Here is a 22295-nt window from a genome sequence, read left to right on the forward strand (position 1 = left end):
AAATGTTTTGAGCAGTTGCTGGAAAGAGTACAGTGAGAGCACCTGCCTGGTGTCAGTTGGCAGGGAGCTCCAAAGTGGGGGTGCTGGAAGCCCTGGGGGGGAGAATGGAAAAATTGGGAGGGGGGCAGTTTTTTCCTGTTTTTTCCCAAAGTCTTTTTTTTTTCCAGGAAAAAATTGGGGGGGGGGGGAGTGTGTGGAATATTCAAACTATACCAAACGATTTTTTTTCATTTTTTCTGGAAAAAAACGGCTTCTGAAAAAACACCTGGTTTCCCCCCCAATTTTTCTGTTTTTCCCCCAGGCCTTCCCATCTCTAGGTGGGACTGCTTGGCTCCAGGGCTCATCTTGCCCCTTGGGCATCTAGAGGTGGCCCCAGCTGGAGGTGAGAGAGGAAAACCTTCTCTCTGCTCGCTTCCTGTTTTCGCTGGGGGCTTCCTGTGTTTATCTCCGAGCTGGACAGCTGGCATTGGCATTGAGGGGTGGGGGCTTCAGGGGGCATCAAGGGAAATCTGGGAAGTTCTTCTTTTGGAACAGAACAGATGAGGGCAGCAATCCGGAGAATAATGTATGTTGCTTGGCAGAGTCAGGTGGGAACTTTTGCAGAGACCCAATATCACCGATCTCTTCACCTCTCTCCTGAGGGTCATCCCCCTGCAATGAAGCATTCTCACCCAAATCCTGCACAACAGATGACCACCCAACCTCTGAGTCTGAACCTGCACTGATTTGTTTTAATTAAACAACTGGATTCTATGTGCAGCTTCTGGCTGGGCTGGACTTGGGCGGCGTGGAGAAAATCTTCCAGGAGCCCAGAGTCACTCCCTGCAGGAGCAAAAGGAGTTGAATCCTCCACCTGCCAGCCTGTCTGGCATCAGCACAAGTGGCCTGATGGCCGCAGGGAGGGAGCGCTTGGTTCTCCTTCAGCAGAGGATGCTGGGGCAGGAATACCAGTATCTGCAGTACCCAAAATGTTGCTTTGTTTGGCCCATCCTCAGTTTTGTGTCGCCTTGGCAACAGAGCATTCAGCACACTTGCAAGGCTGTATTTAGCCTCGATCAATCTCTCGTGCCAGATACAAGATAATTGTGACAGATGACTTTCCCCCTTTGGAACACGGTCTGCCTCTCCTGGGCTGCCCCTCACTTCCGAGGCCAGGGCTGGGAGCTGAATTGTCAGGCGGCTTCCCTTGGAAGGGCTTTGGGTCTCTGGAGGCTCCTCCTGTCTCATCGGGACTGACCTGCCCTCCTCCCTCCTCCTCCCTAGGATGCTTCAGTACTCCATTCTCTTGCTGTGGATGCAACTGGATTGGGGCCTCTTGCTCAGTCCCAGCGACCCCAACGTGTGCAGCTACTGGGAAAGGTGAGGAACTAGGGAGACTTGGAGGGTTTGTGTGGAATGCATCAGGAAGTGGGTGGGAATGAGGCTCACATGGCAGAGGGATTGCGCGACTTAGAATCACAGCCCAAATGCTGCTGTTGTTATTAACATTTCTATACCGTCCTTCACCCAAGGCTCACAGGGCAGTTTACGATATATGATACAGATATACGAGATGTGTGTATACAGATACACACACACACACACACACACACACACACACACACAACCTCCCAGAGGAGGCTGGGGAAGTGGGCCACATACAGAAGGCCCTCCAGGAAGTTTGGGAACTCCCTGTGCACTAGCACTGCGCTTGTCTAGCAAAACGTGCATTTCTGATTTGGCTGCAAACCCCACAGAAGGGACCCAAATGGTCCTCTAGTCCACCCCCCGGCAATGCACGAATCTCAGTTGAATAATCCCTGCCCATGGGACAAAGGTCTCGGGGCTTCTCTTTCAGCCCAGCCACTCCAAGACTGCCCCCCCCCTTCTTGTGGGGCTCTCACTGCATTTCAATGCCATTCAAATAAAGATCTGAAATAAATAAGAGGTAAGAGGGTGCCTCCCTTTTTTTCTCAGGAGTATAAATCTAAACAGAGCAAGTGTTTTGTGGGTGTTTATTTCAGTGTGGTTGGGGAGCGGGATCCAGCTTGTTTTTGCCTGTGATCTGGGGATCTGCTTCCGCTGAGTTCTCGGTGGCCAGCCAAGCCAGGCCAGTGACACCCAGAGGATTCCCTTTCTCCTGCCTCCCCTCTCGCAGCTTCACAACCCCCTCCAAGGAGTCCTATGTGCAGCCGTACTCCCAGGCCTTCGAGGAGCCTTGCGACGGAGCGTGGCCCTTCGCCAAGACCTGCACTCGCCACAAGTAAGAGCCCGGCTCCTCCTTGCATTTTGCATTTCTCCAGCAGGGGAAGCGGGGTGGGCAACGGCCTCAAGGGTCTCCCGGGTGAGCCAGGGGCCTGTCCGCCTGGGATGCCGCGGGTGGGGAGGGGGCTGTCTTGTGCCGGCTTCATGCATGGAGAGGTGGCCAGGCCAGGCCTGCTGTTGCTGATGCTCCAGTCTGAGGTTCCAGGGATTAAGCTTGATGCTTCCTCCTGCTCCTCCAGAGGGCTACTCTGGCCAAGCCCAGCTGCAAGTGGCAGCAGGAAGATCTTTGCCTTGAGGGCTTCCGCAGCAGGGCTCTTGCCTCTCCCAGTCGCCCTTTGGCAATATCTCCCCCCCCGGGGGGGGCATCAGGAGTAAGGGAAGGAGAAGGGGGCTGCTGCTCCTCCTCCATTGCTGCAAATGCAGTCAGCACCTTCCTTGGACCCTGGCCGCAGCAGCCCACCCTGCAAGGTAGGCCAGGCCCTGACCCTTTGACCTCGCGCAGGGTTCTCTACAAGGCAGCCTATCGGCAAGGCGTGAAGATCGACTACAGGAGGCGCCATCACTGCTGCAATGGCTACTACGAGAGCGAGGAGCGCTGCGTCCGTGAGTCTGTCTGTCCGTCCATCCTCATCCCCAACCCCCACCCGGCCCAGCAACCAACCCAGTTGCCGCGGGATGTGGGGGGGTCCCCAAATCAAACTCTGCCTTTGTGCCATCTCTCCACCTGGCCTGGCAGAAGCCAAAGTGGGGAGGGGGCCAAGCGGCAGGTGGGGGGGGGTTGGCTACGAGTCTTTGAGGCTGGTCCCCTGCAAGGGGTGGTAGGGAGAGGAGGGGAGGGGGCTCTGCTTGCTTTGGCAAGCCACAAAGGGGTGGGGTCTTCGTTTGTGGGCCTCCCTCCCTCCTGCTCCTGACCTCCTGTCTGGCCGTCTAGGTGGGGCCCTTTCCCACGGCTGCCTGAAGCCCCCTCGGTTCCTCCACAATGTCTGGTCTCCCCCCCGCCCTGCTTGACCAGCTCCCTCCTAGCCTCCCTGAGGTCCCAGTGGAGCTGCTTTTCCAGCAGCTGCCTGGAGACCTCAGAGCAGGCAGGATGTGTCCCTGACCCTGTGCCTCCTCCCCCCCCCCCCCCCCGCAGCTAGCTGCACCCAGGAGTGCGTCCACGGGAGGTGTGTGGCCCCGAACCAATGCCAGTGTGCTGACGGCTGGAAGGGCCCCGACTGCTCCAGCGGTGAGTCTCCACGAGGTCTTTTCTTTGCTGCACAGCGAGGGCTGCCTACTTGGGAGTAGCTGGAGCTGCACCTGGGGGGAGTGGGCCTGTTTCTCTCCCCCTGGCCTGTCGCCCCTCTGAAGCAGCAAAGCATCCTCTCTGAGGGCATCTCCAGGCCAGCATTCTTGGTCCTTGATTTATGGGGGGTGTGAGTTGCTGCTGCGCCTCGTCCCCACCTGCTGCCCCTCTCAGAAGCTCAGGTGGTCACAGCAAGGCTTGGCCTGTGATGGAGGAACCAGGTGCACCACCTTTGCCCTTGTGCACATGCGGATGGACACACAGAGAACTGCCTCAGCGGCCCCTCCCCTTCCCATGCGCATAAAGGGATGGGAGGCAGGGATGCCTCTTGGGTGGAGGTTGTGGGGCTCACTGTGAGCCTGGCAGGAGTGGCCAAGTGGGTCCTGTTTTCGCTGCACCAGCCTGAGGCAACAGAGGGGCCTCTTCCTCCAAAGGTCGTGGAGGCAGCCGGTTCCCAGGCGTCCCTCTGGGCCTGGAGTTGAAAGCAGGTCACTGGCTGGGAAACAAGCACTTCAGAGGGAACAGGGGCGGGCGGAGAGCGGGGGCTGCCTGCAAAGGGGGCTGCTCAAGTGTGCATGTGGGGGGAGGATTCTGCAGAGCCAGGCAGACAGGGACCGGCCTCAGGGAGGCTGCCACTGCTTTTGCTCCTCTGGGGCGAAACTCCTTGGGGCTTCCTGGGGAAAAGAGAAGGGGCTTTTCATGGCACGGGTGGGTGTGTGTGTGTGTGTGTGTGTGTGTGTGTGTGTGTGTTGGGAGCCTCAACTTCCTCTCCTTGGTGAGGGGAGCCAGCAGCCACCAAGGGCAGTTGTGAACAAGATGAGGGGTCTGTCAGGCAGCAGCCCTGGGGTGTGACACACTGCTTCCCCCCTCCAACCCCAGAAACCCTCACCCTGCTGTGCTCTGGGTGTTTGAGGAGGGCCCTGCCAAGCTCCTTATATAGAGAGAGAGTGTATCTGAAGAAGTGTGCATGCACACGAAAGCTCATACCAAGAACATCTTACCGTAGCTGGTCTCTAAGGTGCTACTGGAATTTTTTTATTTTGTTTCGACTACGCAGACCAACACAGCTACTACCTGTAACTAGTTACAGGTGGGTAGTACAAAAGAATTTCAGAAATAAACTGGAAAGAGAAGTTGCTGAATTGCAACTTCTTAGCAAGCTTAAAACCATGGAGAGACCTGGTCTGAATAGAGACATTGGATTCTTCTCTCATTATACATGATAAAGCTATTTTTAGCCATCTCACCCCTTGCTTTTTCCTATAAGACCAATTACAGTCATTAACAGTCGTCAACAGGTTTACCACACCTATCAGCCAATCACCCATTCCCACCCCCCTTCTGAGTAATCCCCCTCCCCACCCTCCCACTACATATAAGGGTCTGGTGACTTCTGTTTCAGTCTATCAGAAGAAGTGTGCATGCACACGAAAGCTCACACCAAGAACAAGGTTGGTCTCTAGGGTGCTACTGGAAGGAATTTTTTTATTTTGTTTCAACTACAGCAGACTAACACGGCTACATACCTGTAACTGAGGCTTTATTGTATGTTTTTAGTATTTTGTTGCAAGGCGCCCAGAGTGACTGGTGCAACGCAGTCAGATGGGCAGCATGTAATTTTTATTTTTATTTTAAATATTATTAGAGCCTTGTGTGGGAAGACCCTCCCAACACTCACCCGGCTGGTGGGGGTACCACCATTTTGTGTGGCCGCCCAGAGTTCTTGGCCATCCTTTGGTTGGTGCAGTCTGCCCTGAACACCACTTGCCTTTCCTCAGCCACTCTTCCTTCTTCTTCTTCCTCCTCTTCCTCCTCTCCTCTCCTCCCCCTCCCCCTCCAGGGTGCAACCGCCTGTCCTGGGGGCCAGACTGCCAGCAGCCCTGCGGGTGCCTGAACGGAGGCAGCTGCCACCCCCTGTCTGGGGCCTGCCTTTGCCCGCCGGGCTACAAGGGCCCCTCCTGCGAGGAGCTCTGCCCCCCGGGTACCTACGGCCAGGACTGCCAGATGGGCTGCCACTGCGAGAATGGTGCCCAGTGCGACCCGGAGACAGGGGCCTGCCTGTGCGCCCCGGGATTCAGCGGCCCATAGTGAGTAGCACCTCGGGGACGCAGGTTGGCAGACAGAAAAGCTGGGGGGGGGCTGTAGAGCTCTGGTGAACTGGGCTGAGATCCGTTATGGTCTGGAGCTAGGTTCCAATCTCTCCTCAGGGCAAAACCTAGAATGAGTTTCTAGTGCTCCTGAGAGTCGCTGTAAAGGTGAGGCTGAGGGGAAGGGTCCTTGCCAGCTCAGCCTCACCCTTCCTCATCTCTTGCAGCTGCGAGCAGTCCTGCCAAAACGACACCAGTGGCTTCCAGTGCCTGGCCCTGTGCCCTTGCCAGAAGGGGGGCATCTGCCACCCCCCTGAGACCAGCAAGTGCGCCTGCCCTCCAGGATGGATGGTACGTTTATGTGTGTGTGAGAGAGAGGAGGGGCCTGGGGCACTTGTGGTTCCAGGCCCTAGGATGGGGATGGGGGAAGTGGACCTGCACTGTCCGTCCAGCCACTGACCTGAGTGCTCACCTGCTCAGGTGCCCCCACAGGTGAGGAGAACGCAGGGCTCTGCCTTTTCAGCTGAGTCCCAACCTGAGCGAAGTGGGTTTTTGTGGGAATGTTCAGGGATGCAGGAGAGGATATATTGTTCGATTATAGCCTTTCCAACTTGTGTTAACAAGTTCACAATTTAGCAGAGTAACATTCCCCCTTTTAAACTCACAGCGGATGCATTTGCTGAGGCTGACTAAAGCCTCTAGAATAACTGTTCTGGTATTTTCCCCTTATTACCTCATAAAAGATAAGACACGAAAAAGTCTTCTATAAAAGTATAAAAAAAGTTTACTTACTCACATTCTGTTCATAATCGGATCCCAGAAGGCAGACTTAGCTTAGAAAATTTACATACACCTGGAAACTATCTCATAAGGAGACAGTTCCTTTGTCTACTCTTGGCTGGAGGCCAAGAGAGCATCTTTGGCTAAGCAGATGTTGCTTCTTCAACGCATGTAGTCATAGAGAGAGAGCTGGCTGCCCTGCCCTGTGCTTTTGTCGTCACCTGCACAGGTGAGGCCACGCCCACCTCTAGTCACATGCAGAGGAAGTCTGTCCCAGCCCAGAAGGAAACAGGAAGTTTACCAGCTGGCTGGACAGACATTCCTCCCCAGGTGTAAACATGTTCACTCTAGGAATGTTGTACTTGACTGCTCTTGTGTTTCACATCCCACAGTTTTGCAGGGGGGTTGGGGGCAGCATCCATTGCAACCTACGTGGGGGCTGGGATTTCCTCCTGCCCCCTTGCTGCAGGGCAGGTGAGGGCCCTGGGCTTTCTGGCCTCACTTCCTCCCAGTTTGTATATTACTTCTCTGCTTAGGGTGTGGCAAGAAACGCTCTGCAGCTCCTCTTTCCTCCTCTCCAGCTATCGCCTCCTTTCATTGCAGGCCACCTGCCTTCTTTCTCCCCCCCCCATCTCCCCCCTGCAAGAGGGTCCTCAGGGGCCCTTGAACTGTCCCTGCAGGGAGGCTTTTGGGGGTCAGGAAGAGTGCCCTCTTTCTCTGTGCACCCCATTGAGAGAGTAATTCCTGCTTCGACAGTCATGCCCAGGCATGATTTCATTTCATTTATTTTATTATTACTTTTGCATCCTGCCTTTCCTCCAAGGGGCTCTCCCTCTCCCCATTTAACAGCCCCCCACAACAACCCTGTGAGGTAGGTTAGGCTGAGAGGTGGTGACCAACCCAAGGTTATGCCCAGTGAGCTTCATGGCTGGGGTGGGGGAACTGAACTCTGGCTTCCCCCCAATCCCAGTCCAACACGCTAACCACTAGGCCACGCTGGCCATTAGGTCCCCCTGGCCTCCACCCAGGCAGGGAGTTGGTTGTTTCTTCTTCTTGTGGACAAGTAGGATTGATCCTTGGGGGGGCAGGGTTTGCACTTGGCACCACTGTGATCGGGGCTCTCTCTCTGCCCCCCCCCCCCATGCAGGGCTCCATCTGCTCCTTCCCGTGCCCCGAAGGGCGCTTTGGCTCCAGCTGCCAAGGGGAGTGCAGGTGCCACAACGGAGGCCTCTGCAACCAGGAGTCTGGGCAGTGCCAGTGTGCACCAGGCTACACGGGGGAGAGGTGAGTAGACTCCACCGGGCAGCAGGGGTGTCCACATGCTTAAAAAGTGAAGCAGGAAATGGGGGGTGGGGTAAAAAAGTCTCAAGACTCATCATTTTGGGTACTAGGAAAAGGGCAGCAAAGGAAATAATGGCATCTATAGAAAACCCACTCACTGTTGACATTTCACAGCAGATGAGGGTAGAACAAGCAAAATCTCTTCAAGAGGTGAGTGAAATTAAAAATGAAATTAAAAATGATATGGACGGTTTGGATTTTTAAAATGACAAAAAAAAATTGGCAAGACCAGAAGGAACAGTTCATTGGGAGGAGTTCGGCTGACCTAGCATGTTGCTAGGATAGAAGAAAGGATTCTTCTGTTGTCTGGAGAAATAAGGTAACTAAATGATAGTGGAGACTTTGGAAAAGTGGAGTAATACACAGAGAGAGGGAAATATATTTGGATAATTTGGCATTAAAGGAGCTGAGAGAAAAGAGTTCTACCTAAAATTCAGGAGGGTGAAGACATTGGGGACAAAGTGATTAATTGCCTTGCATCCTGTTTGAGGGGAAGTGTTTTTTTTTTATAAAATATTTATTAAAGTTTAAACATTACAAAAAAGAAAAGAAAAACAAGAGAGAAATATACAAAACATCAACAATTTTTTATTTATTTATTTATTTATTTACGGCTATTAGCCCATAAAGTATGTACAAACATAAAAGCACAGAGGCATAAGGACCGATATATTCGGCACCAGAAGGTGAACACCATGATGCAGGGGTGGGTCATTGAGCAGAGCCAGATAACAGCTTGGGGCCCGGAGAGCTCCAAGGGACGGATCCCAGAAAAAGGAAAACTGAAGACGAGATCCGACATGCACTCTCTTCAAAACTGTCCGATTAGTTTTTGATGTTGTTGTTTTTGGTGGTTTTTGTGTGTGAGATAACCGCATTCAGGAATCTCGCCACCTGCAGAGTTACAGAAGGATCTGTATCCTGCAAAAGTAGTGCGGCATGTGACTCAGCAGGCCTGCCAACCAAGCGCAGTAAAGCAGGACCCAGGAATTTAGTCCTGGCTATGCTATGTAGGGGACAGTTGAACATTATATGTGGGAGAGAATCAACAGTTTTCCCGTCACACACGCATAGCGGAGACACCAAACCCTTGGAAAATCTGTGGCTCAGCAGGTTCGATGGAAGGACATTGAACCTTGCACGAATAAATGCAAGTCGGTGTGGTACAGATGAAAGAGATGACATATATGATGGAAGGCCAAGTGGTGGGGTTATTCCGTGATACCTGGGGGAGCAGACACCCCCACCCCCGGCGAGGTTGTGTTGATTTTCAATGTCTGCTAATCTTTGCTCAATAAGTCTTTTGGCTGAGCGTAAGTTCATCTTTAAGGAGTCCGCTGGGGAAATTCCGATGCTCAGAAGTTTGGCATGGATTTTTCCTACCCACGGATTGACAAAGTCGTCCCGCCAGAGGCACTGAAAAAGGTAATGGTTGGGAAGCCTATGCCAGCTGGACAGCCAATAACCAAAGACTCGCTTCCAGATGACAGTCTCCAATGATGCAATCCTTAACTCCAGACGTATGGCTGCGTTGCTCACACACATGGGGAGTTTCAGGAGGCGACGGAGAAACTGATTCTGCAATGTCCCCAACAATGTTAAATTGGACCCTGGGGCCCAGAGCGGGGCAGCATAACAGAGGGTGGAAACCACTTTTGCATGGTACACCTTCAATGCAGAAGGGATGTGGGAGGCTCCGTCGGCCGCAAAAAATTGGAGTAGAGTATAAAGTATTGTTTTCCCTTTGTTTAGTAAATACTGTATCTGTGGCTTCCAGCTTAGGTTGTAGTGAAAAAAGACTCCCAGGTATTTAAATTTGAAAACCTGTTCTAATTGGACTCCATCTAACTTCCAGCTGTAAGTTTTCCGAGACCTGGTAAAGACCAGGACTTTAGATTTCCCATGATTAATTGTCAGATGGTTGAGTTTGCAATAAGCCGCAAAAATCTTTAGAGCTCTGCATAAACCGACTCTAGAGTAGGAAAGGATCGCTGCATCGTCGGCATATAGGAGCAGAGGGCAGCGAAAATCAGCTAGGCGGGGGGCATGAATGTTGGCTTGAGACTCATTCAGAAAGAGCTTCATATCGCTAATAAACAAGTTGAAGAGGAGTGGGGCCAAAATGCAGCCTTGGCGCACACCTCTATTTATTGGGACCTCGTTGGATAGGTTTCCCGCCGGTGTGAGTCTCACTCTAGCCGACGACCCGTGGTGTAATTGGGTTATAAGCCATAACAGCCTTCTATCTATGCCCCATCTCTCTAATTTCTTCCATAGACAGTTTCTTGGGATACTGTCGAAGGCGGCCTTTAGGTCTATGAAAGCGACACATAGGCGCCCCCGACTCGGGGCAGAATATTTTCTGGCAAGATGATACATGATTACCATATGGTCAGTGGTCGAATAATTGTTCCTAAAGCCCGCTTGCTCGTGGCCAATCAAATTTGAGTCGTTTGCCCAATGGGACAGCTTAGACAGCAAAAATTTTGCATAGATTTTCCCGATGATAGACAAAAGGCTGATGTTCCGATAGTTCTCCGGGTCAGCAGGGGGACCCTTTTTATGGACTGGCACGATCACGGCCTCCTTCCATGACCTAGGGATAAGCCCCGTAGAATTAATTGCATCAAAGACTTTGGCCAGGATTTCAGCCCACCACCTCGGTTGCGCAACAATAGCCTCAGCGGGGACTAGATCCGGCCCGGGGGCTTTGCCCGTTTTCAGATCTAATATCAAGTCCATTATCAGGTCTGGGTCGGTAGAGGGCCACAAAGGTAGATGGTCGGCTCGGAATTCAGTGGATGAGTTGGATTCCTCTGCCAAGGAGAAATATTTACTCAAGAATTGTTCCCATGTGGGCGCAGGGATAATCGTCAGTGGGTACTTCCTTCCTCTTTTGTTTATCAAAGCCCAAAATTCCTGTGGTCTGCGGGATCTAGAGGCCGCAATCAAGGCTCGCCAACGCTTTAGATACCACTCACGTTTGGCCAGCTTTAAAGTCTGTTTGTATGCTCTTTTGGCTTGTAAATAGGAGGATGGTAGAGCCTGGGCATTAGAGTTTTTGTATTCATTATAGATGGAACGAAGAAGGGATCTTGCTTGTTTGCAAGAGATGTTAAACCAAGGGGCCCCAGCACTGCAATGCGCTACTTTCGCCTTTTGAGGAGGTGATGTAAAAAAAGTGGTAAGGTTTGTTGTAAGAAGGTTAAAAAGTTTCAAAACCGAATTGGAATCTTGTAAGTCAGTAGTTATTTGAGGTAGATAGGCAGTGATTTCCCTATGGAAAAAATCCTGGTATTTTTGGGCCACAGCCTCCGACCATTTGATCCCTCTTATTTTGGTCGCTGATGAGGTTTCCAGAGGGACTGAGTGTTTATAGTCCTTCTGGTACCGGAACAATGACAAAGTGGTCACTATTGGGAGGTGATCACTGAAATGTTGGTTTTCAACTTGGAAGGAAAGTACATTGACGGCCAAATTTGCGGAGATCAAGAGGTAATCGATAACACTGTTAGATGCTGGTCCCAGGTGAGTGAACTCCCCCGGTATATCGGGGGGGAAGGTGCCGTTCAAGAATACTAGATTCAGGCGAATGGCCATTTGGTAAAGGGTCACTCCAGCTTTGTTTACTCTGTTGTCTTTTGAAGTTCTAATTCTAGCATGTTCCAAGTCAAAGTTGTCCAAACATGGGGGAGTCCACCATTTGGACTTGGTTAGTAGGTCCCAATTTGTGGCAATTCGAGCATTAAAGTCTCCCCCAATTAAGGAGTACGAGTTAGGGCATTTGGTATGACATGACAATAGGTGATTTTCAAATGATTCCCATCTCCAATCAAGATCAGGTGCTGAGCCTTCGGGGGGGAGATAAACATTAGTAATTAGTAATGAGGACTTCCCTTCTGCGATCAGTCCAGAAAGAGCAAAAGGCGGGGAAGCCCGTACCAGAGTGAATTTGGCGCGAAGTTGGAGTGAGATCCCAATCAAAAGACCCCCTTTGGGGCGACCACCTTTCAAGGAAGGGGAGGCCGGAAGTGTTAGAAGATCAAAGCCGTCTATGGTAATCTCTTCCTCATCCCATGTTTCTTGGAATAGGATGATGTTAAATGAATTTATGTACTTCCTGAATTCGGGGTCTGATTTTTTGGTTCTCCAACCAGCAATGTTCCAGCTAAGTATTGATAATGTCGGGTCCTTGTACTGTCCCGGTAATTGTCACTTTGAGTTGTTTAATGGGTTCTTGGAGGTAGAGCGAGGACCCATAAGGAAATCAGTAATTTTAGTTTGTGCGGATAAAGTCTTCTTCCTTCCGGGGTCTCTTCCTTCCGGGATTCCTCTGACGCTGACGCTGACCCCCCTGACTCTTCTCCCTCCTTTCGGCGGGCTTTAGGACCTGGCTCCCTTTCCGGGCTGCCTACTGCGCCACCTTCCTGTGCATTTGAACTTGGCACGCGCGCCCAACCTTCCACCTTCCGTCTGACCGTTTCTTCGCTCCCCGATGGAGGTGTGGCCACTCCTGACTCGTGCCCTCCCCCCTGTTGTGAGCTGCCAGCGCTTGATCCCTGGCGCCCTTCCTCTTCCCTGCTCTCTGGCGGTGACGCTGGTCCTGATTTCCAACTGCTCCCCTCTGAGTCCCCTCTGGCTCTATCTTCCTGGGGTGTCCCCCTAGGCTCCCCCCTTGCCCTGGCCACTGGTGCTCCTTTCTGTGAATCTTCTGATTCACTGGAAAGACTCGGAGATCTCGGGTCGTCGTCATCACTCATCTTTTCTTCTGCCTCCTCTCCCTCGCTCTCTGTTTCCTCCCTTGCCCTTGCCTCTGCTCCTGAACCCCTGACAATATCCATTACTCCTAGAAGGAAAAGTTCTGGCTTCATTTCATTGTTAACCTACAGCTCCCAATTCCATGTCTTCAGTCTCATCCGTTAGCATTTCGTCCATTTCCCATTTGAATTTCTCCATAAAGTCTGTTGCTAATTTTGTAGAACGTGTATTAATTCTGTAGGTTTTGTTTATTTCATCCACTTCCCCTCAAAAAGACCCCAAGATGGCTGTCACCTATGGAGGCAAAGGCTCAGAAAAAACTCAATATGGAGGCCAAATGGCCGAAGTATTGGGAAATTTTGGAACAAGAGGGTGACAGATTAAAATTACAGAGCTTTGAAAAATTAAAAAACAGAGTGTGAGATTGGCTCCATTATTAACAAATAATGGAGGCATACAATCAGGACAAAAAATTAGGTTTTCAAGTGGAAAAATCAAAGTTGGAAACAGAATTGTTAGACCCTAAAGTTAAGAATTTGTCAAGAATGTATACCGGTAACTTGCTACTGAAATGGAATACTCAGGATGAAATGGTGAAATCTGCTATGATTAAATGGGCACAGGATGTTGGACATAACATTATGATGGCTGACTGGGAACAGTTATGGACCACTGGTATGAAGTTTACGGCATGTAATGCCTTAAAAGAGAATTTAATGAAAATGATTTACAGGTGGTACATAACACCAGTCAAGCTTGCAAAAATCTATCATTTGCCCGATAATAAATGTTGGAAATGCAATGAAACTGAAGGCACTTTCTTTCACCTTTGGTGGACATGCCCAAAGATTAAGGCATTCTGGGAGATGATCTATAATGAAATGAAAAAGGTATTTAAATATACCTTCTTAAAAAAACCAGAGGCCTTTCTCCTGGGCATGGTGGGCCAATTGGTGCCAAAGAAGAATAGAGTTTTTTTCATGTATGCTACAACAGCAGCAAGAATACTCATCGCAAAGCACTGGAAGACACAAGACCTACCTACCAGGGAAGAATGGCAGATGAAGCTGATGGATTACACGGAATTGGCGGAAATGACTGGCAGAATCCGAGACCAGGGAGAAGAGTCAGTGGAAGAAGATTGGAAAAAATTTAAAGCTTATTTACAGAAATATTCTAAAATTAATGAATCTTAGAAAGATGCTGGAAAGAAGTTATATGACTTTAGTAGAAATATTATAAAGAATTAAGTATGAATAGCTGACATTGGGTAAAGATGTAAATTTAAGTTTAAAATTTCGTTAAATTAAATTATGGAACTAAATTTGTGAAAGAGGGAAAGGACTTGCTAGAATATTTAATTGAACTAGAATACAAAAAAGGAGGTGTGAGGAAGTCAAGGAAATAAGCTAATGAAAGATAAGGATATGAAAATATGGGGGTCTTTTGTATGTTTGTGTCAGGGGTTCAGCGTCAGCGTCAGAGGAATCCCGGAAGGAAGAGACCCCGGGGGGCAGAGGGACCCAGAGAAGAACAGTCAGGCGGAAAAGGTGGAGCAAGGCTAGGATATTAAGTTGGTGTACAAGGGGCGGAGACTCAGATGGGGCTTCGCCGATCTAACCATGAGACGTAGAGTTGCACGCAGCAGCTTGAGAATGGAAACTGTAACTCAATAAAGACTTTTATTTAATGATCGCTGGCTAGCGTGATCCTCTGTGAGCTAGGATCTGGAAGCAGCTCTGACAGTAAGCCCCATCTCAAGATTGTGGGCATCTACGTCCTCGCGGAGAGGAGAGAAAGCGGGTGCCTACTAGCGAGCTCACGAACGGCAGACAACATGACGGCCGAACAGCAGATAGTGGAACTCAGAGAAGCAGTGACACGACTGAATGCCGAGGCTCTTGCATCCAGGAAGAGAGAGGAGGACGCAGCTGCCGCCTACAGGGATCTCCAGGTCAGGTTGGAAGTGCTTACGAAGCAAGGGCAACTGACACCCAAACCGGAGGGGATTGGGTTGGGGAGACGAACAGGCGGTCTGGTCTCTCACTTCGATGGGAATTTGCAACAGTACCCCAACTTTAGAGCAGATGTAATGTGTGCACTGCAACTGCTGAACAAAGACTTTAGAGATGAGCAAGAGAAGGTGGGATTCATCATGTCCCATTTGCATGGAGATGCTAAAGCATGGCTGCGCAATTTGTGGAGAGATAATGATCCGGCGCTCCAAAATGCGGATGCCTTTATTAAAGCGATGGATGGGTGCTTTTTATCAAGCATTGACGTGGATCTTGCTCGGCAGGAGATACATGGACTGAAGCAAGGGAGGGCCAGCGTAAGGCAGTACCATGCCCGCTTTTTCGCTTTGGTCAGTGCCCTGGAATGGGACAGAGATTCGGCTCCTGTAAGAGACCTGTTTTGGGAGGGATTGCACGGCTCGGTTAAAGATGAAATTGCGAGGGGGGAGAGACCCCGGACCACGCAGGAGATCGTTCAGAGGGCGCTGGCGGTGGGGGTGCGGCTGGAAGGACGTCCGTGGAGCAGGGACGAAGGGCGTGGAGGGCGCGAACCAGCCAGGGGCTCCTCCTTCCTTCCCAGAGAAGCAGCGCGTGCGCAATCCACGCCTCCGCCAGGAGGAGGAGCGGAACCTATGGAGGTTGGAGGTGCAAGGGCTCAGTCAGCAGCCAGAGCCCTAGCACCGGCAGCAGTGAAAGCGAAGCCTCCTAGAGGGAACAGGAAGTGTTACATCTGCGATGATCCACAGCATATGGCGAAAGAGTGTCCCCAGAGGCTCCACAAGCACACTGCAGCCTCAGCAATGGTAACTGCAGCAACGCAGCAAGGACAACCACAGCAGGGAAACGAAGGAGTCTGGTTGGAGGAAGAGGCACTGGGGCCCAACCAGAGGTGTCAGTGAAGCAGTCCCCAGAGATTTTACAGCCCATGGACCCCCTCCCGCCCAAACCGGTAGTGAAGCTCACCGCGTCGCTCCAGCTGCCCAATGGAATCACCATGGACGTGCCAATCACCATTGACTCCGGAAGCAATGCGGACTTTATAGGGCAGGACTTTGTCGACCGGCACGCTATACAGTTGCTGCCTGCCACGCTGCCCCTGCAGGTTGTCACGGTGGATGGCAGGGAGCTGCTAGGGGGGCAAGTGGTGAAGCAGACGCCACCAATGGTGATGCGACTTGGGAATCACAGGGAAATCATCAGCTTCAATGTCACTCAACTATCGGACACGCCCATTGTATTGGGCATGAGTTGGCTGGACAAGCACAGCCCGACGCTGGCTTGGTACCAGAGGCGGCTGACCTTCGGCTCTTCCTTTTGCGCTGAACACTGCATCGTGCCCAGGCAGGAAGGAGGGGAAGAGGAGTCACAGCTGCAGCTAGGCACGCTGCAAGCGGTCCCCCACAAGTACGCAGAATTTTTGGAGGTTTTCTGCGAGAAAGAGGCAGACAGGCTACCCCCCCACAGACCATATGACTGCAAAATTGACCTGCTGCCGGGGGCGGCGCTACCCAAAGGGAAGCTGTATTCCATGTCTGAGGACGAACTGCAGGAACTCAAAGAGTTCATAGATCATAATTTGGAGCGCGGTTTCATCCGAGAGTCCAAGGCAGCGGGGGGCAGTCCGGTATTCTTTGTTAAGAAGCGGGACACGCCCCAAAAAAGACTTGTAGTGGACTTTCGCATCTTGAACAGTGTGACCAAGCCATCGGACTTCCCCATGCCCCGAATCGACGACCTCCTCGCAAAGGTACGGAAGGGCAGAGTGTTCACCAAGTTGGACCTGCGAGGGGCATACAACCTCATTCGCATGCGGGAGGGAGATGAGTGGAAGACAGCCATGTTCACGCCCCTGGGCACCTACGAATATAGAGTTATGCCTTTTGGATTGCAAAATGGCTCCCACGTTTTTCAAGCTTTCATGCATCACGTGTTGGCGGGGCTCCTCTACAAGACGTGCGTCTGTTTCTTGGATGACATCCTGATCTTTTCGGAATCGCAGCAGGAGCATGACAGACACGTCAAGGAAGTGCTGAGCAGGCTACAGCAACATAGGCTTTACGCCAAGCTGGAGAAGTGCCAATTCGACGTGACCGAGGTGGATTTCCTGGGCTACAAGTTGTCTGATAAAGGGCTCGCCATGGACAGCGCCAAGGTCCGAGCAGTGTTGGATTGGAAAAGCCCACGCAACCGGAAGGAGGTCCAACGGTTTGTCGGCTTCGCGAACTTCTATCGCAAGTTTATCAAAGGCTTTGCGATGCAGACAGCGGCCATCACGGACACGCTCAGCTCCAAGAAAAAGAAGTTCATCTGGACAGAGCAGGCGGAGCAGTCCTTTCAGGCACTCAAGCGTCTCTTCGCGTCGGAAGAGCAGCTGCTTCATGTCAACCCCAGCAGGCCGATGAGGGTGGAGACAGACGCTTCGGACAGAGCCGTGGGAGCAGTCCTGCTGCAGAAAGACCCGCAGGGGGTTTGGAGGCCGGGAGCGTTTTACTCAAGGAAGCTCAGCAAGTCCGAACAGAACTACACCATCTGGGACAGGGAGTTGCTGGCCATTCATGCAGCGTTCAAAGCGTGGAGGCACTTCCTGATCGGCGCCAAGCACACGGTGCAGGTCTGCACGGACCACAAGAATCTAGAGCACTGGTGCACGGCACAGTTCCTGAACCAGAGGCAGATACGTTGGGCTGAGTTCTTTGCGAATTTCGACTTCCGAATAGAGTATGTCCCGGGGGACACCAACATCATGGCGGATGCTCTCTCCCGTAAGCCACAGTATCTGGAGGAGGCAACGCCAGCGGCCGCCATGCACATCTTCGCACCGACAGTGTGGGCGTGCGCGGCGGCAACAGTTGACCTGGATGCGGTGCGACGAGCGTTGCAGGATGACTCCTTCGCGCAAGCAAAGATGGCAGAGGTGCACAGGGGCACGGCAGCGACCGACGAGTTCCAGCTGCGAGATGGTTTGCTCATCCGTAAAGGGGCCATCTACGTGCCGGGAGACGAACTTCGCGCCAAGGTACTGCAGCAGCTGCACGACGCGCCCACTGCCGGGCACTTTGGCAAGGAGAAGACGGTGGAATTAGTAGCCAGAGACTTCTGGTGGCCCGGAATGAGAGGGGAAGTCGCGGACTACGTGGCGAGGTGTGACACCTGCCAGAGGTCCAAACCAGTGCACAGACCGCCGGCCGGACTGCTGGAACCGCTGCAAACTCCGTTCGAACCATGGGAGAGAGTGGCCCTGGACTTTGTCACGGATCTGCCCAGCTCGAGGGGCAAGACGGCTGTGCTGGTGGTGGTGGATTTGTTCTCCAAGATGGCACATTTCATTCCGTGTGCGAAGGTGGCCACGGCGGAACAAACCGCCAAACTGTTCATAGACCACGTGTTCAAGGTTCACGGTCTGCCGCGGTCTATTCTGTCCGACCGAGGGCGACAGTTCATCTCAAACTTCTGGCAGAGGCTGATGGGCTTCCTGAACGTCAAGATCAACCTGGCGTCGGCTAGACACCCGCAGACCAACGGGCAAGCGGAGCGGGTCAATGCCATCATGCAGCAGTACCTGAGATGTTATGCGAATCAACAGCCTGCGACGTGGGTGGATTACCTGCCTCTCGCCGAGTTCGCCTACAACAACACGAAGCACGTGTCCACGGGGGTCACGCCGTTCTTCGCCAACAACGGGAGGCACCCTAGAACCTTCCCGGGACTGGAAAGAATGGGGGAGGGGGAGCCGCAGACAGCAGATGCGTTCGCGTCGGAGTTGCAGGAGGTCCACGATCAGCTGCGGCGGCACCTGGAGCTGGCTAAACACGCATACAAGGTACAAGCGGACAAACACAGAAGGGTTGGCGAAGAGATCCATGTGGGAGACTGGGTCTGGTTAGCAGCCCACGCAGTGCCGGCCAGGTCGTTGGCGAAGAAGAAACTAGGGCATAAACAACTGGGGCCCTACCAAGTCGACGAACAGGTCAACCCGGTGGCTTTCAGGCTGGCTCTTCCGGAGGGTTCCAGAATGCATCCGGTGTTCCACAGATCGGTGCTCACTCCCTACAAGGCACCTCACAGGTTTCAGGAACCAGGAACGGCACCGGGTCCGCTCCGAGAGAGAACCGGGCAAGGGGGAGTGGCACAGGAGGAGCGCATCAACGAAGTCACGGAGATTTTGGACTCCAGATGGGGGGAAGAGGGGGTAGAATACCTTCTCGCCAAGGAGGGCACCCCGGCCAGTGCCAACAGCTGGGTGCCGGGCTACGCTTTAGACGAACCTCTGCTCAAAGAAGAGTTTCATGCCCTCTTCCCACATAGGCCAATGCCAGCAGACTTTTTCGACGACTGGCTTTTCACGCCCACGCTTTCAGCCAGCACGTTCCGGGGGTTCGACTCGGACGAGGAACCGACACGAGACGCCCGTTCCCCAGAGGGGTCACCCTCGGGATCTGCTTCAGAACCCTCGTATTGGTGGGATGATCGACCAGAGGAGCAGTTCCGCAGAAGGTGGCTGGAGGGTCCAGGACGAGCAACGTCTCCAGAAGGCAACGAAGGAGAGACGGACATGGACGTTTTCGGGGACGACCCGGGTTTCGAGCACGGCGGCACAGAGATGGAAGCGGAGGTGACCGTCGTCAACGAGAGCAGGGAGGAAGAACCGGAAGACTTCGGATGGCGGCCCGCCACGGGAAGCGAACTGTATCCGACATTCGTCCCCCTGACACGGCAGCACCCAGATCCCGCACCGGAAGGAGGGGAGGGGGGAAGAGGGGGCTTCGAGGGGGGGATGGATGTCAGGGGTTCAGGAGCAGAGGCAAGGGCAAGGGAGGAAACAGAGAGCGAGGGAGAGGAGGCAGAAGAAAAGATGAGTGATGACGACGACCCGAGATCTCCGAGTCTTTCCAGTGAATCAGAAGATTCACAGAAAGGAGCACCAGTGGCCAGGGCAAGGGGGGAGCCTAGGGGGACACCCCAGGAAGATAGAGCCAGAGGGGACTCAGAGGGGAGCAGTTGGAAATCAGGACCAGCGTCACCGCCAGAGAGCAGGGAAGAGGAAGGGCGCCAGGGATCAAGCGCTGGCAGCTCACAACAGGGGGGAGGGCACGAGTCAGGAGTGGCCACACCTCCATCGGGGAGCGAAGAAACGGTCAGACGGAAGGTGGAAGGTTGGGCGCGCGTGCCAAGTTCAAATGCACAGGAAGGTGGCGCAGTAGGCAGCCCGGAAAGGGAGCCAGGTCCTAAAGCCCGCCGAAAGGAGGGAGAAGAGTCAGGGGGGTCAGCGTCAGCGTCAGAGGAATCCCGGAAGGAAGAGACCCCGGGGGGCAGAGGGACCCAGAGAAGAACAGTCAGGCGGAAAAGGTGGAGCAAGGCTAGGATATTAAGTTGGTGTACAAGGGGCGGAGACTCAGATGGAGCTTCGCCGATCTAACCATGAGACGTAGAGTTGCACGCAGCAGCTTGAGAATGGAAACTGTAACTCAATAAAGACTTTTATTTAATGATCGCTGGCTAGCGTGATCCTCTGTGAGCTAGGATCTGGAAGCAGCTCTGACAGATATATAATTAGAAGGACCATGGAACATTATTTCAATATATGACCACAGCAGCGAGACTTTTATTTGCACAAAGATAGAAAGATTCATCATTACCTACCATGGAGGAATGGTTGCTAAAATGATTGGACTTAGCTGAGATGTCAAAGCTGATGTGTTTAATTAGAGAAAAATAATTGTTGGTATTTACTAAAGACTGGAAATCCCTTTTGGACTTTTTGCATGAAAAAGGAAAGGAACTTATGATATCTGGATCTGAGAATTGAAGAAAATATTGGTTTTTAGAAAGCCGAATAGTTGGGTATTACCTTGGAGTGGATGTTATGAATAACTTTCTATATATAGCAGAATCAGAAGTTTTCCTTTTATTCTTTTCCCTTTTTTTCTCCCCCCCCCCTTTTCTGTTCCTCTTTTTGGCTTGTGTTTTTATTTTATTTCATCTTTGGGATTCTAAAAAGATATTGGATATTAGCTTTTGTATATCTTTTTTTGACTTTAATAAAACCTATGGCAAATAAAAAAAAGAAATGATGATGGGAAGACAAGGGATACCTAAGTATTGGGATACCTGTATTGGCCTTACAAGGGTCCCCGGCAGGTGGGGAGCTTGTGCCCCTGGGTGGCCCAGCAGCCCCCTTCCTGGAGTCCCAGGGCTGCTGGACAGGCTGGCCCCACGGGGCCCCTTCTCCTTCTGCCCCCAGCCCCTCCTTCTCCCTGCTGTGCGGCTCAACAGCTGCAGCCCCAGTTGGTGAGTATTTGTGGAGGAAGCCAGTTGGGCCCCCCCTTGGCGAGTGGATCTTTCCCCCGGGTGAGAAAAGGATGCAGCCTGGAGGGGAAGGAAACACTGCTCTCTGCCAGCTTTTTAATGCAGACAATGGAGGAGAAAAATTAAGCCCCTGATGGTTTTCCCATCTAAGTCAGAGGAAGGAGAGGAGGCCAGGGGATGCAGGGGGCTTCAGGCACACCTGGGGGGCATTTGTAGCACCCCCATCGAGCCTGCCTTAGCCCCATTCATGGCAAAAGAGGCTGAGCTGAGGGGCTGGAGGGGGCAAAGCTCCTTTCTCCTGGGCACCTCGCTGCACCAGTTCTCTCTCATCAGCTGTGCCAGCCACAAGGCTTGCCCCTCCCTGCCCCCCCCATGAGTTTTTCCTTCATAGAGAAAAATAATCCCTCAGACTTTAAAAGCAGCCACGGGGATGGTGTTAAATTCAGAATCTGTTGCCAGCTGTCATTGGTGTTTCATAAAACCGCATACTGAAGAACGATGTCCTTTCTTAAATGGATCTTGATCAGCTCTACATCCTTCTGCACCCCACCCCTTGTTTGGGGGGGGTGTCTGTGCAGAGTAGCTTACAGCTAGGAAGCTAAATAACTCTTCTGGGTGATTGATAAAGACCATAGAGTATCCAGACTCTTTATAGTCAAATAGCTTTCCTTTCATAAACATATAACTGAGAATATACCTACAATCTCATGCTTATTCACTTTGTTCCTGCACAGGATTCTCCCTATTAACATTTCGGGATCTTCCTCTTTCTGCGTCACTTCAGGCAGATCATGCTGACAGGCACTAAGGATCCTGAAGAAACCTCCCTCTCTCTCAGCCATCGTCCCTCACTCACACAGAGAGAAGAGCAGAAAAAGCAGTTTAAAAAATCACAGTTTCTGGAATAACAGTCACAACGGAATGGAATGCCTTTCCCATGTGACTCACAGTCAGCCAATCACACGAGAGAGCTACAGCCAAAGGGAAAAAATACCATACTGAAAATACACAGCAAATCCACCTAAGCAAACATTCCCATTTCAGGAAATTAAATCGTTATCCATAACAACCGTGGTCTCTTTCTCCCCACGCTCTCAGGTGCCGCGAGAAGTGCCCCATCGGCCGCTACGGGCAGGACTGCGGGCAGGAGTGCGACTGCACCAACGGCGGGCGCTGCTTCCACATCAACGGAGCCTGCCTCTGTGAAGCCGGCTTCCTGGGCAGCCGCTGCGAGGAGCGAAAGTGCCTGCCAGGTCTCCACGGCCTCTCCTGCCACCTGCCCTGCCTCTGCCACCCGCACCACACACAGAGGTAGGCGGGCAGGTGCCCCTCTTTCTCCTTTTGGTCACCTGCAAACCGGAAGCCTAGAATGAGACTTCCAGGTGGAAAAGAAGCTCTGGAAACTCCCCTTGCTCTCCCTGCCCTCTTTATTTGTGCAGAGGCTGCCTGGATCTCTCTTGGCCCAGCCCTCCTTCAAGAGCA

The 22295-nt window shown here is 52.2% G+C and overlaps 1 protein-coding gene across 3 annotated transcripts in view; it reads left to right on the top strand.

Moving 5' to 3' along the window:
• PEAR1 (platelet endothelial aggregation receptor 1) overlaps positions 1–22295 on the top strand; it is a 46939-nt gene that overhangs the window by 13262 nt on the left and 11382 nt on the right. For all 3 annotated transcript variants that reach the window (XM_080986003.1, XM_080986004.1, XM_080986002.1), the window contains exons 2-9: positions 1264–1359; positions 2138–2242; positions 2747–2847; positions 3377–3469; positions 5367–5613; positions 5841–5964; positions 7541–7677; positions 21912–22124. In XM_080986003.1, coding sequence (XP_080842129.1) covers positions 1265–1359; positions 2138–2242; positions 2747–2847; positions 3377–3469; positions 5367–5613; positions 5841–5964; positions 7541–7677; positions 21912–22124 — 1115 coding nt within the window. In that variant the 5' untranslated portion in view covers position 1264. The remainder of the gene's footprint in view (positions 1–1263; positions 1360–2137; positions 2243–2746; positions 2848–3376; positions 3470–5366; positions 5614–5840; positions 5965–7540; positions 7678–21911; positions 22125–22295) is intronic.

Source organism: Podarcis pityusensis (assembly GCF_964106645.2).
Source record: "Podarcis pityusensis genome assembly, chromosome: 16".
Taxonomy (NCBI): domain Eukaryota; kingdom Metazoa; phylum Chordata; class Lepidosauria; order Squamata; family Lacertidae; genus Podarcis; species Podarcis pityusensis.